Source organism: Lethenteron reissneri, chromosome 52, assembly GCF_015708825.2.
Source record: "Lethenteron reissneri isolate LAM-NWPU_2019-01 chromosome 52, ASM1570882v1, whole genome shotgun sequence".
Classification (NCBI taxonomy): Eukaryota; Metazoa; Chordata; class Hyperoartia; order Petromyzontiformes; family Petromyzontidae; genus Lethenteron; species Lethenteron reissneri.
In genome coordinates, this window is record NC_083830.1 from 2,783,979 (window position 1) to 2,798,074 (window position 14,096).

The 14,096-nt window shown below is 48.0% G+C and overlaps 1 protein-coding gene across 1 annotated transcript; it reads left to right on the top strand.

Annotated features, from left to right (window-relative positions):
* The first annotated feature begins 649 nt into the window (after positions 1-649).
* PTGR3 (prostaglandin reductase 3) lies at positions 650-13,427 on the top strand. Its single transcript, XM_061573309.1, has 5 exons — positions 650-731; positions 4,194-4,556; positions 5,683-5,908; positions 6,690-6,959; positions 11,003-13,427. Exons 2-5 carry the CDS (start codon positions 4,309-4,311, stop codon positions 11,453-11,455), a joined length of 1,197 nt encoding a protein of 398 aa, XP_061429293.1. The 5' UTR covers positions 650-731; positions 4,194-4,308; the 3' UTR covers positions 11,456-13,427.
* Positions 13,428-14,096: the final 669 nt, after the last annotated feature.

Consider the following 14,096-nt stretch of genomic DNA (forward strand, 5'->3'; position numbering starts at 1 on the left):
CGGGTGCAACCGCAACAAACAAAAAACATGAACAAAAAACATCTTAAAGTGAATATGTGACTAAGTGCAAACAGAAATCCAAGAAAAGACAGCAAAACATTGCAGAAAAAAAAATTAACCCGTAAAAACAAAGTTTTTCACTATAAATCCTTTATATGCGTGGCGGCTAGAGTCCTCTCGTCCTCTGGCTTGAGATGGCTGCCACCTATGGGTCATATGATTGCCTGCCACCATTAAGCAATTGGTAATTAAATCTAATTTATTTTTTCCTAAAAAGTGTAACATTTTGGGAAAAAAAATGTTCACGAAAATAAATTGTCACGCACAACGAGTCTGTGTGCAAAATGTCAGCTCGATTGGATCACGGGAAGTGGGTTAAAAAACGACCGAAATTTTGCACGGTCGTAAGCGCGCAAGCAAGCAAGCAAGTGAACTTAATATAAAGGATTTAAAAATCACCGTACACCAACGATGTGTGCAAAAATCCCAGTGGGATGCAAGTCAAACTCGTAGCTTTGGCCACCAGGGGGACTTTGTGGGGGTGCTCCCCTTGCATTCTGCATGCAGCATGCCCCAGGAGTGGGGGGGGGGGGCATCACAGCTCCCCACGATCGCAATCAAGCCCGACACTGCCACCTGCGGGGAGGAATGTGACACGTGTGAGCTGTGTGGGAGGGCGGCAGGGACACGCGGCCCAGGGCTTTGCGGGAATCTACGTCGCAGCCTACGCGGTACAGTGAACTACCACCGACTGTGTCTACAGCACGAGGCCTGCGTGTGTAGTGTGTGTGGTGTGTGTAGTGTGTGTGTGCTGTGTGTGTAGTGTGTGTGTAGTGTGTGCAGTGTGTGTGTGCTGTGTAGTGTGTGTGTGGTGCGTGTGTGCTGTGTAGTGTGTGTGTGTAGTGTGTGTACTGTAGTGTGTGTGTAGTGTAGTGTGTGTGATGTGTGTGTGCTGTGTAGTGTGTGTGTAGTGTGTGTGTAGAGTGTGTGTAGTGTGTGTGGTGTGTGTGTAGTGTGTGGTGTGTAGTGTGTGTGGTGTGTATACTGCAGTGTGCGTGTGTAGTGTGTGTGTAGTGTGTGGTGTGTAGTGCGTGGTGTGTGTGCGGGGTGTGGTTAGTGTGTGTGTAGTGTATGTGTGGTGTGTGTAGTGTGTGCAGTGTGTGGCGTGTGCAGTGTGTGTTTACTGCGTGTGTGTAGTGTGTGTGGTGTGTGTACTGTAGTGTGCGTGTGTGGTGTAGTGTGTGCAGTGTGTGTGTAGTGTGTGTAGTGTGTGCAGTGTGTGGTGTGTGTGTGTGTTTACTGCGTGTGTGTGTAGTGTAGTGTGTTTGGTGTGTTTGGTGTGTGTGTACTGTAGTGTGCGTGTGTAGTGTGCTGTGTAGTGTGTGTGTAGTGTGTGTGTAGTGTGTGTGTAGTGTGTGTAGTGTGTGTGTAGTGTGTGTGTAGTGTGTGCAGTGTGTGGTGTGTGTTTACTGCGTGTGTGTAGTGTAGTGTGTTTGGTGTGTGTGTACTGTAGTGTGCGTGTGTAGTGTGTGGTGGGTAGTGTGTGCTGTGTAGTGCGTGTAGTGTGTGTGAGCAGTGTGTGTGTGGTGCGTGTGTGCGGTGTGTGTAATGTGCGGTGTGTAGTGCGTGTGTGTGCGGTGTGTGTGGTCGACTCAGCCTCAACTGAGTACCTGGTGCGATGCCGAGTCAACATCGCCACTGGGGAGACAAAGGCGGCCGGGCGTGGTGGCTGGCCACCCCCCTAACCCCCTCGTGTGCCGTGCCGGCCTTCACAAGGCGCCGCTCTTGAACATCACACGGCCCCAGCAGGACCGTGGCTGCCACGGGGGGCACCTGTTGTTGTTGTCTTTGTCGTCTGCCTCTGCGACTCCACGTTACTTGGCCGAGGCCTTTCCCGTGCCTCTCGATGCCAGAGGGCCGCGCCTCGTGCAGATACAGAGGAGGTTGACATTCATCGTGAGAGGCGTCGGCCCACAAGCAATGTACTACCCCCCCCCCCCCGCTGTTTGTAAATTGAGAGGTCATCGGGTGAGGTCATCGGGTAAGGTCATCGGGTGAGGTCATTGGGTAAGGTCATTGGGTGAGGTCATCGGGTGAGGTCATTGGGTAAGGTCATCGGGTGAGGTCATTGGGTGAGGTCATTGGGTGAGGTCATTGGGTGAGGTCATCGGGTGAGGTCATCAGGTGAGGTCATCGGGTGAGGTCATTGGCTAAGGCCATTGGGTAGGGTCATCAGGTAAGGTCATCGGGTGAGGTCATCGGGCGAGGTCATTGGGTGAGGTCATCGGGTGAGGTCATCGGGTGAGGTCATTGGGTAAGGTCATCGGGTGAGGTCATCGGGTAAGGTCATCGGGTCATCATCGGTGGCCTGTGGAAGCGCAGTCTGGGTAGTTGACCACCGTGCATTGGGCAGGCGTCATCGGCTAAGTTGGAGGAGAATCAATGGTTGTGACCTTTCAGTATGTAGACTGTAGAGCATATCGTGTGTATATACAGGGCGCTTCAAAAAAATGTTAACACTCCCTATAATTTGCAACACTCCCACCTGGAGAAGATTCCAGGCAATGCGTTGACAATGGTGGCGAACAAGTAGAGACTCGTACTTTTGGAAGCTTTAACATTACATTTGTTATCCTGTTACAGCGTATTATCCGTTCTTTTTCCATTAAAAACGATAGTCCCATATTAAGTATGAAAACATTTTTTCGAAGCACCCTGAATATATCCTCGGCTTCAACCCGCACAGACCAGCGTGGTGAAGTATGGTCAAACTCACACCCCCACCCCTCCCCTGGCATGACCGACACAGCGTGGGGAAGGCCTGTCATCATCCAGCAGTGGATTGACAACAAAGGGTAGTAGATTGTTATGATTTAAACCAGCACTGTGTTGCTGTGATAACAAGGGCTGTATAATCCTCACGCTTGTCAGAGAACATACGCTGCCGGGTGGATTATTTTCATGGATTAGTTTACATCCAGCAGCGGATTGACCATGGCTCATTATAATGAAGACAGTATTCGTGATGGTGTCGAAATGTTCAAATGAGTAATACAAAGCACATGGGAAGTAGAACACAAAGGCAAATATCCCCCGTATAGCCTGCACAGACTGTAGGGCAAGTGCTGTTAACGAGCCCCTATGAAGGCCGGCACGGCACACGAGGGGGTGGGTGGCCAGCACCACGCCCGGCCGCCTTTGTCTCCCCAGTGGCGATGTTTACACACCGCATCAGGTACTCATTTGAGGCTGAATCGACCTAGGGGAAGCCCAGTACAGGTTCAGCTAATCGTCACTGGTGTTCGCCGTGAGCGGGAATCGAACTCGGGTCGCCGGGTTCATAGCGCAGTGTGCTAACCGCTACCCCACCGCTCTCCACAGAGTATAGTACGACTACTACCAATAACCTTTATAGAGGGAAACCTCATGATAAGGTTTGATGAAACAAAGTAAGTTGTACCTTACGTGCCCGTGCTTAATTTGTGTTTTCGATGATTCACCTTCTAAAAAAATCTGGCCATGTCTCAGCTACCCCCAGAAAGGGCATCTCGCACTCCCAGGGGGTGCGTGCACCCCAGGTGAAGGACCACTGCTTTAAGTGGATGACACAAAGGTTCAACAATTTACCGTTTTCTCTGCTGACATCCTCCGGCCACCTCGTGAGCCCAGCGGGTTTGGATGGTTAATCACGCGCGTGTTCCACCAACCCTCGCCTATAGGGTGGAATTTTAGTGTAAAGTCTTTAAAGTCAAGAGGATGCCGTTTTAGTGTTACTCCTAGTCTAGTCGACTAACGCAGTCAAATATTAGTCCACTCTTTTATCATGTAAATATTATCAGGTCAGCCAATTAATGCATTCCGTAAATCATTTAATACACTACATACCGTATCAATTGCCATGCAGTCCACTGCAGCCTCATATGATGTTACTTGATTACGTTACTGATTTGTATTATATTATATTTGTATTAGTAGTCCACATCCTCATTCGTACATTCTGACTCCTCAAAGTCAGGAACGCTGTTGTGTTCAGTGTTAGTGGTAGGCATTGCCACGCTTGATGGTTTTCGTCCGCGCACAGTCAATCGCCGACTGAAATAAACATAAAAACACTTGACGACAAATATTTCCAGCACTGATGAAATGAGCAGAGCGAACACTGGTTACCCATTGCGATTCTGTGCGTACCACAGTCCACAGGTTCAAGCCCCGGAGCACTGAAGGATTTCCCAACTTGCCAAAAGGCAAACACGAGAAGAGCGTGGCGTGGGACTTTGAGCCCTCGGTCCCCAGAGCGGACCGCGCGCGATGCTTGGACCTGGCGCTCCCCGGCTGGTGACACTGCTGCTGCCGCCGCGACGCCTCCTGCGCCTTCCATCTCGCGGCATCATCGACATGTCGTACACGCAGCACTTCGTGGAGGGCGGACGGCCGCTTCCGCGCTCGCACTCTAAGCTCGTGGTGACGGCGCTCAGCACCGACTTCCGCGAAGCCGTTCAGCTGCAGGAGGCGCCCGTGCCGAGCCCGGACAGCGACCAGGTGCTGGTGCGCAACAGGTAATGGTGGCCCAATGTCACCGCCAGCGACTCGTTTTGTACGTACGTACGTACGTGTGCACGTTGAACTTCTTTCGTACCACCGTACGTAGCCAACCGTGCTACTCGGAAGTGCGGGGAAAGGACAACACTAACTGCAAGAAGCAGTTGAAGTTGTCCTTCCCCGCATCTCCGATTAGCACGGTTGGCTATGTACGGTGCGAAAGAAATTAAACATACGTACATACGAGGCAGTGCCCTATTGGGCTCTCACCTCTATGCTTGCCGCCTCCACAAAGCAGCGCTGACAGCGTGGTGAAGTATGGTCATATAACAGCCGTGACTGACGTGGCATGGGAGGTCAACATCCTTACTTCACCAAACTGGTCTGTGCGGGTTGGTAAAGGTCAGGAGAGACCCAGTAACCTGCTCAGATATCACTCGCTACTAACTTTAACCATGGCCAGGAATCAAACTCATAGCGTTGGGTTTGTAGAGCAATGCTGTAACCACTGCACCACCGCTCCAACCCCATCCTATATACAGTACCAATTATTTCTGGTATTGGCTCATGTTCATAATCCTAAATTATTGCCCAGAGACCCAGGTGTAGTTGATGAAGTCTGTGTAATCTGCACCTCTAAGGCACTGGATTACAGATGTGCACCCCTAACAATTATGCATATCCAGTTTCCAAATACAGTGCAGCAGCTGGGATTCTCACATTTTAAACCTGAAACCTCTGGTGCTGGCTTGTGAAGGCGGCGAGCATAGAGGTGGGAGCACAATAAGACAGTTCAACAATGGCTTTTGCTCCACTTCGTTATATGTATGTATGCTGAACTTCTTTCACACCGTACGTATCCAACCGTGCTAATCGGAGGTGCGGGGAAAGGACAACAAACGAAACACATAAAGTCTCCTGCTACCCACCATTCATACAGTACGATGTAATATAAAAATAATAACGTACAGCCTTTTTTCAATACACTGCCGGATGAAGGTGTCTCGATTCTATTTGAGTCATGGGAGTTTTTTCACTATACCTCGCCGTGCCGGCCAGCCAGTGCGGGTTGACGGAAAGACGGGTGCGAGAACCTGGTTGCCGGGTTGGTAGCGGCATTGCGGTTACCGCTCCTTCGCGCAGGTTTGTGGGCATCAACGCGTCGGACATCAACTTCTCGGCGGGGCGCTACAACCCGCGCGTGCGCCCGCCGTTCGACGCGGGGCTGGAGGCGGTGGGCACGGTGGTGGCGCGAGGGCTGGCGGCGAGCGCGCGCTTCTCGCTGGGGCAGCCCGTCGCCTACGCCGCCGAGGGGGCCTTCGCCGAGTACAAGGTCGTCCCGGCCGCAAGCATCTTCCCGCTGCCGGAGGTGCGTCGATCGCGTGCGCAGTGCGACGTCGCGACATCCGACCGTCGCTTATCTGCAGTGGCCGATTGACTGCCAACACCCAGTACGGTGCTTGTGCGTGGTGCAGCTGTCATTTCTACAGATATTTACGCGCGCAGCCGTTTCGAATATCCGCCTGTAACTTAGTCCACCGAATGTTGGATATGCGGCGTTGTGCTCGACTATGTTATTAGAATTCAGTGGTGGGGAACTTATGGCTCATGGGCCACATCCAGCCCGCGACTATAATTTAGCACATGGGCACATGAGGCCTACCGCTTCAAAATGGCCTGCAAGCGATTTGTATCCTTCACTGCCAGTATCGACGGCGCACTAATCGGGTACTGGAGGTGAATGTTTTTGACTTGGCACAGTAGCTGGCCCGTATCAGTTGCGCATATTACATAATCCTGTGGCTGTACCTGCTTGGCAAACCGTTACGCAGAAAAGCCACGATCACCATTACAAATAATTAATGAAATTATAATATATCCCTTTGTCATTTGTCTCACCGCCTAGAAATGTCATGTGGAACTCAAGGGGATTGCATATCACAGGTTAATTATCGTGGAACAAAGTGGCCAAATAATAATTTTTAATACTTGCTGCACCACTCCCCCAATGCCCACAAATGCAGACACTACATCAACACAACTTTCGTCGCGTTTCACCTTGAAGGCGCCGCCAAGCAATCTCAACACGACCCAGACCATGTCCCCATAACCCCTCCCCCCCCAACTCTCTGAATGGCTCCTGTCACCAGCTGAAGGCCGAGTACCTGACGCTGCCGGTGAGCGCCCTCACCGCGCTGCTCAGCCTGGAGCGTTCCGCGGAGCTGCGGGCCGGCGAGTCGGTGCTGGTGACGGCCGCGGCCGGCGGCACGGGCCAGTTCGCCGTGCAGCTGGCGGCGCGCGCCGGGTGCCGCGTGCTCGGCACGTGCTCGTCCGACGAGAAGGCCGCCTTCCTCGCCACGCTCGGGTGCCACCGGCCCATCAACGTGCGCAAGGAGAGCCTCGCCAAAGTGCTCAAGGAGGTGCGAGGGGTTTTCGACGGGGCGTGGGATGCGGGTCCCCACGCATCTTGGGCTGCGTGGAGATTTTTCGACGTTCTGGTCTTGCGGCTGACCATCGAAAACGACGGACGCTCGGCCGCCTTTGTCTCCCACATGGCGATGTTTTAAACGTCGCGCTAGGCACTTCGCGCGAGGTACACATTTGAGGCTGAGTCTGCATAGGGGAGGCCCAGGACCGGTTTAAATAATCGTCACCGGTGTTGGCCACGAGCAGCAATCGAACTTGGGTCGCCAGGTTTGTAGCGCAGCGCACTGATTACGACACCGCCGCTTCACACACACACGGACATTAAGCTGCAGAAGGTGTACATTAGTGACAACACCAGGAATCTGAGCGATTGCGTATGCCTATTCCCACGTCATTAAAAATGAACGTACAATTACAGCTCTTCACTTAATGAATTCTGTGTGCTCTTCAAAGCCCTTGCAGGTGAGATCTTAAATGGATAATTATCCCAGTTTAAAAGACGGTGACGCCGTATGCATTTCATGTATGTCTTGACTACTAACACTGAATCGGAAAACAATGTATGCACTGTAGGTGCGTGGCATTCATGTTTTTGGTGAACTGCTTTCCTTTGTAAATTATGTCGATTTTAAAATGTTTAATTAATGTCAGCTGAGATGTTATCAATATCTCATTTGTAAAGGATGATTCTGGGTCAAACAAAGAGAACATTTATATTGCATTTCTGCTCATAATTCTGATAATTAAAATACATATCACCCATTCTCAAGACACCAATGGGTGATGGTTTCCCCAAGAAAAGTTTTGACCATAAGTTTTGACCATACTTCACCACCATGGTCACTGCAGATCGGCGAGTTTTGGTCAGTAGGGGTTGGCGAGTTTGGAGGTAGCCAGGACAGGTTTCTGATTCTAGATTTGAAGGTTTCTGATGTCACTTCCTGCTGATGTTAGCCATGGCCGGAAATTGAACCAAGGTCAAAAGGCTCATAGTGCAATACACTAACCACAGTGCCACCACTCGACCACGATTGGTATATACTCTTAGGTTTTTTCCACGATTGGTATACAGTACTCAAAACAAAGTTGGTTGGCTGCAGGGAAGTGGGGGTGACATCATCAATGCCCAGCTGTGTGGTGACGTCACCCACAACGCTGAGAAGGGTTCGTCTCTCACCCCTCCACCCACCCTGGACCCCAGCCGTGCATCCCACCCGAATGTGCGGGCAGTGCTCACAAAAAACACATCAACAGAGGACAGTGCAGCGTAATCTAAAATTTTACTGTTCAGGATAGTCCAGATGTCTTGTGACCCAAATTTAATTCTGTAACATTTATATACTTTACTTAAGTAAGATTAATTTAAAACATAAATGAATATCTACATCCTTTGCCAGTACCAAAATATGATCATATGTTTTCCCCTTTATTTTCTGGCAACAAAACAGGTGTTAAGATGTTAAAACACCAAACTGAAACATTTTACAAGGCATCATGTCTGCATTAACCACAATGCTTGTGGTCAGAATGCAAACAAAAAACATACTCTGATAATATATGCATTGTCCTTGAAACTGATTGGTCCACACCAGAGACAGCCAAAAGGCGTCCTCTGGTCTAACACCGTTTGAGACGAGGCTCAAAAGAAAGCTGTCTCTGGTGTGAACCAATCAGTTTCAAAGACAATGCATATATTATCAGAGTATGTTGTTTGTTTTCATTTTGACCACAAGCATCGTGGTTAATGCAGGCATAATTCCTTGTAAATAGGTTTCAGTGTGGTTTTATAACATCTTTAATTTGTTTTGTTGCCAGAAAAGAAGTGGAAACCCCATATTATCGTAAACCAATATGTAAATAAAGTTGTAAATAAATATGTAAATGAATATGTAAATAAAAAAAAATGTGGAGTAAAACAATTGGAGGGTGGTCACAAGACATGGACCACCCTGTACTGTACCACCATGTCTATGCTTGCTGCCTTCACAACTTGCACTGACCAGCGTGGTGAAGTATGGTCAAACTAGCCCCATCATCATCTAGCAGTGAATTGACAAAGGGCTGCACGTGTAAATATGTCATGCTTCCTTTCTTTTTTAAATCCTTTATATTAAGTTCACTTGCTTGCTTGCTTGCGCGCTTACGACCGTTCAAATCTTTCGGTCGTTTTTTAACCCACTTCCCGTGATCCAATCGAGCTGACATTTTGCACACAGACTCGTTGTGTGTGACAATTTATTTTCGTGAAAAAAAAATTCCAAAATTTTCCACTTTTTAGGAAAAAAAAATTTCATATTTAATTAAAAATACCAATGTGATTAAAATGAAACTCTTACTCAAGAATAACAGAAAAAGAATAATAAAATAAAACCGATGCCACGCATATAAAGGATTTATAGTGAAAAACTTTGTTTTTACGGGTTAATTTTTTACCCAGGATAGTCTCACTATCATTTTCCTGGAGGGGCCCGGATTGAGGTGGTTTCCATTTCGCTATGATATGTTTTTTTCAGGATACGAAACAATTATTTAGCAGACAATCATTGCTGCATCGCTTTCCCCTGCACTGTTTTAATTTTATTTGACATTTTTACGTAATTGTTTTTTTTCTTCCCATTGCCATACTTCCAGTATGAATAATGGTTACTTGAAAGCTCTCTAACAGCAGAATACTCAACGTGGCATAAATCTTTCAATAATGTAAACTTTACAGCCTGTAACGTGCACGACGCACACGCTTTCTATTACACGAATAATTATATAATTACGCGCATCTCAAATATAATCTCGTCTTACAACTACCACACCATAAATTACTACAAACGCCTTTTTTGGAAAGTACTCATTTAATGGTTAATAACTATTTCGTAATGTACAATACAAGCCGAGATATGATATTTTGCAAAACGAACAATCCGATTGCACTGTTCAACACACTTTTTCTGGCATAAGGTATTCCAACGGTAATTTTAGGGTGCTGATTCCAAATCTGGCATCAGTTTTTGTCCATCACATCAGGTTTTTGAGATATCAAATATTGCATTTTCAATAAGAACTGCAGAAGAAAAATATTAAATAAATGTGGATATCTACATAAAATGATATTATAAACACACTATCCTAAAAATACAGCACCATATTTTAACACTAAAGCAGTCACTGACTCGCAAAAACTTGCAATCATAAGTGACAGAGTTAATTTTGGGTAAAATCAATGAAAATGGGGTATGCCGATAGCATAAAATGAGATGTGATAGAGCAAATCTGAGATCAGATTTGGAATCAGCACCCTGAAATTAGTCTAAAACAGCTGCAAAAGTCCAGGCCAGAAAAAAATGTTTTTTTTGTTGACCAGTGAATTATCATGTACCTTACATCGTGCTCTATATCACAGTGTTGCCAAATCACGAAAACCCTCGTGCCAAATCACACACGTCGGTGCACCAGCACCATTGGCGAAATAAGTGACGTTTGGGGTGCTGTCTAAACAATTTTTACTGGGAGGAACAACAGTACCACACTGCCCATCAGGGAGTATTTGTCTGTCGTGCATAGCCCCTCCCAAACATGTACGCTCCCGGATTGGTTGAAGTGCGTCACGTGACCGCGAGCTTTCTGTCGTGCACGAATGCGCTGTCCAACCAAGTTCCTACCTGCCCACTCCGAAGGAACGTGTTTATTTTACCAGGTAAGGCCCGCTGAGCTATACAGCTCTTTTTCAGAAGCGACCTGGCCACAAATTATTGCCAAATGAAGTGGCTTATCATGTGGGAATTTATCGGAGCCAAATACTCTTATACGCACGTTGATTCTAAATGTTTCAGGAAAAAACGGAGGATCTGGAGAAAAATCCACGCAACCACGGGGAGAGAGACATGCAAACTCCAAATATACAGCAGCAGGCGTCAGGGTCGGGATCCAATCCATGACCGCCTGCATACCAGGCGAGGTCGTTAACATCTCCTAGCCACCGTGGCACCCTACTGTCGCTCGTTACCTTCAGTGCGACGTGTGTTACCGTTTCTCCCATCCCCAGGAGTGCCCCAAGGGCGTGAACGTGGTGTACGAATCGGTGGGCGGCGACACGTTCGAGACGGCCGTCAACAGCCTGGCGGTGTGCGGCCGCCTCATAATCATCGGCTACATCGAGGGCTACCGGGCAGAAGCGGGCAGCGCCGGCGGTGACAAAAAAACCAAATCCGCCAGGGTCCTGCCGAGCGTCCAGGCGCACCTGCTGGTGAAGTCGGCGAGCGTGCGCGGGTTCTTCCTGCCGCACTTCGTGGCGGAGCACGGGGCCGGCGTGGAGCGGCTGGCGGGGATGGTGCGACGCGGCGAGCTGCTGGCGGCGGTCGACGGAGGCGCCGCCACGGACGGCGGGCCGTTCCGCGGGCTGGACGACGTGCACCGTGCCGTCGAGCACCTGTACTCGCGCCGGAGCCTCGGCAAGGTCGTGGTGGAGCTGCCGGAGTCACCCGCGGCCAAGCTGTAGTGGCAGTTAGTCGACGGGCAGGGTCGCGTGCGGTGTGGTCGGTCCAGTGCGGGTACTCTCCCTTGCCTCTTCGAAAGACTTTGCAAGACGTGAAACAGTACGTCTAAGTACCCTCTAGAGAAGTACTGTCTGCCAGCAGTGGTGTGGGCAAGTCTTTACAGGGCTACAACTTTAAGTAAGTCTTTGCAGGGCTACAACGTCTAAGTACCCTCTAGAGAAGTACTGTCTGCCAGCAGTGGTGTGGGCAAGTCTTTGCAGGGCTACAACTTTACCTTCAACAAGCTGTAGCTTACGTTGGTTCTGACTGGAACTCGGGAGGGCTTCAGAGTTTTTGGCAAAGTAAGCTTTGAGGGATGGCGTGTTAGCGGGCGCCCCGAGCATCGGCGGACGGCAGTAAGAACACAATGTGAGGTGGGCAAGTGGTGAAGGAGGAGGTCGATGGTGCAGAGTTAGAGGTTCTCGATGCTTGAGAATGTTGTGTGTGGATGTGAGCATGACCAGATGTGTGGTGAGCGCGAGCGTAAGTGGGTATTGTGGGTGGTTGGTGGTGGAGAGTTATGGCTGTGTGTGCCAGTTATGTGTGTTATAACGTGATCATCTAGGAGGGCTTGGAGTGCGTGCTGGAGATTTGACGGACGTGATGCAACAAAATGGATATCTAGGTTGGTCCGACGTGTTTGCAGTGCTGTTATGGCCAATTATTTGCAGAAATGACTTAATGATTCGGCTACAGGAATCGAACTCAACTCAATGTAGTGGAGTGAACACTGACTACTAGCTGACGAAACTAACAATACAGCTGCAGAATATTTTTTAACTGTGTATGCCAAGCATGCCGTGATGGTAATTGGCTCATTACTCAGTATGTAATTGCCTGTGTCTTAATGTCAAACTTGCCTACTGTTTGATTTAGCCAGGGTCTGCCAGTGATTGCAAGCCGAACGCAATTACCAGCGTGTATACAATTAACTAGATAAGGGTGAATAAGCGTTGTGATATAATGTTTGAAGAGTTATTTGCCAAAGCGTGTTTGACACCTGCTTTTTGAATGCACACCCACAAACGCACGCGAAACATTGGGATGCAATGTCTAAAAAAATTAACCCGTAAAAACAAAGTTTTTCACTATAAATCCTTTATATGCGTGGCATCGGTTTTATTTTATTATTCATTTCTGTTTTTCTTGAGTAAGAGTTTCATTTTTATCACATTGGTATTTTAAATTAAATATGAATGTTTTTTTTCCTAAAAAGTGGAAAATTTTTGAAAAAAATTTTTCACGAAAATAAATTGTCACGCACAACGAGTCTGTGTGCAAAATGTCAGCTCGATTGGATCACGGGAAGTGGGTTAAAAACGACCGAAAGATTTGCACGGTCGTAAGCGCGCAAGCAAGCAAGTGAACTTAATATAAAGGATTTAAAAAGAAAAGATGGTCTGTAATTGGGAACCACACCGACAGGATGAGCTCGCAAGAGACGAACACATTCTTAGTTCACTCACGAGAGGGCCAACGCCCCTGTTGGCATCGCTTAGGAAAGAATTCAAGACCTCATGGTATGTAAATGTCAAAAATAAAAGTTGTAGTAATTAGATAAGGGACCAGGTGTTCTATTCATGTCGGTAATTTGGCCATCAGTCCATTTTTTGGAGGAGTGTTATGGAAATGAAGGATTATTTTGCAAATTGCTGTTGATGCTGATAGAACCACCATCGTCGTCATTTCCAACATCGTCATTATTCTTCTTGGTTCTTTCGGTAAAGTCACGTAGAAGGGAAATAATAAAAGAATAAAAATAAAACATAATAAAATACATTTTATTATTTCCCTTCTACGTGACTTTACCGAAAGAACCAAGAAGATGAATCCCTGCAGTCACGAAAGCTTTACATCGAAAATTAAAATCGTCATTATTGTTTTTAAGTGGCGCTTAGCTGCCTTTGCGCTACTGTAGGGGTGTCAGGGGAAGGATTCCCACCAATAGGAGGGTTAGTGGGAGGGGTGATCGAGGGGATATAAGGGGAGAACAGGCGGGAAGAGGGGACCTTTGGCGGGAACGTGATTGGGACGGCTGGGGGACAGGTGTGGATGGGAGAAAAGGATTAAAGGACGAGACCCCTGCAATCTTGTGTCGGCTCTCCTTTACACTACTATTCTCCAGCTCGCTGGGAGGGCAGCACAAGTTACTCCTGCACACTACAAACGACAACCCAGATCTGCGCAGCACGACTAGTAGCTTCGTTCAATCGGCACCAACTTTTCAGAGACATTTAAAGGCCCCCACCTCTTTCGCCCGGCTTTCAAATAAGACTTGAGCCTGGCTCCGTGCCTCAAGTCAAGCATCATTTACGTCTGAAATATTGGGCACGTTATCATTTGCATAATTATAAATGCGTTTTTTTGTGTGTGTGAGACGTAGTCTGATTGGTTTAGCTCGTTCCGTCCACGGGATTTCGCGTGCCGACATCAGAAAGTACGTCCCTCGGTGGCTGTGGGGAATTCAGCCAACGCCAAAATGCCACAAAAGGGTGACAAATATAATGTGAATGGGGCCACAGAAGCCTCTTGCAAGAGTAAAACACGGAGATCCCAAATTGTGTACAGAATTAGGAAATTAAAAAAAATCGCTATTTGAAAAGG

Coding starts and splice junctions, on each gene's coding strand:
- PTGR3 (XM_061573309.1), top strand. CDS start 4,309: ATGCTTGGACCTGGCGCTCCCCGGCTGGTGACACTGCTGCTGCCGCCG. Junction 4,557..5,682: donor CAGGTGCTGGTGCGCAACAG/GTAATGGTGGCC, acceptor TCCTTCGCGCAG/GTTTGTGGGCATCAACGCGT. Junction 5,909..6,689: donor GCATCTTCCCGCTGCCGGAG/GTGCGTCGATCG, acceptor TCCTGTCACCAG/CTGAAGGCCGAGTACCTGAC.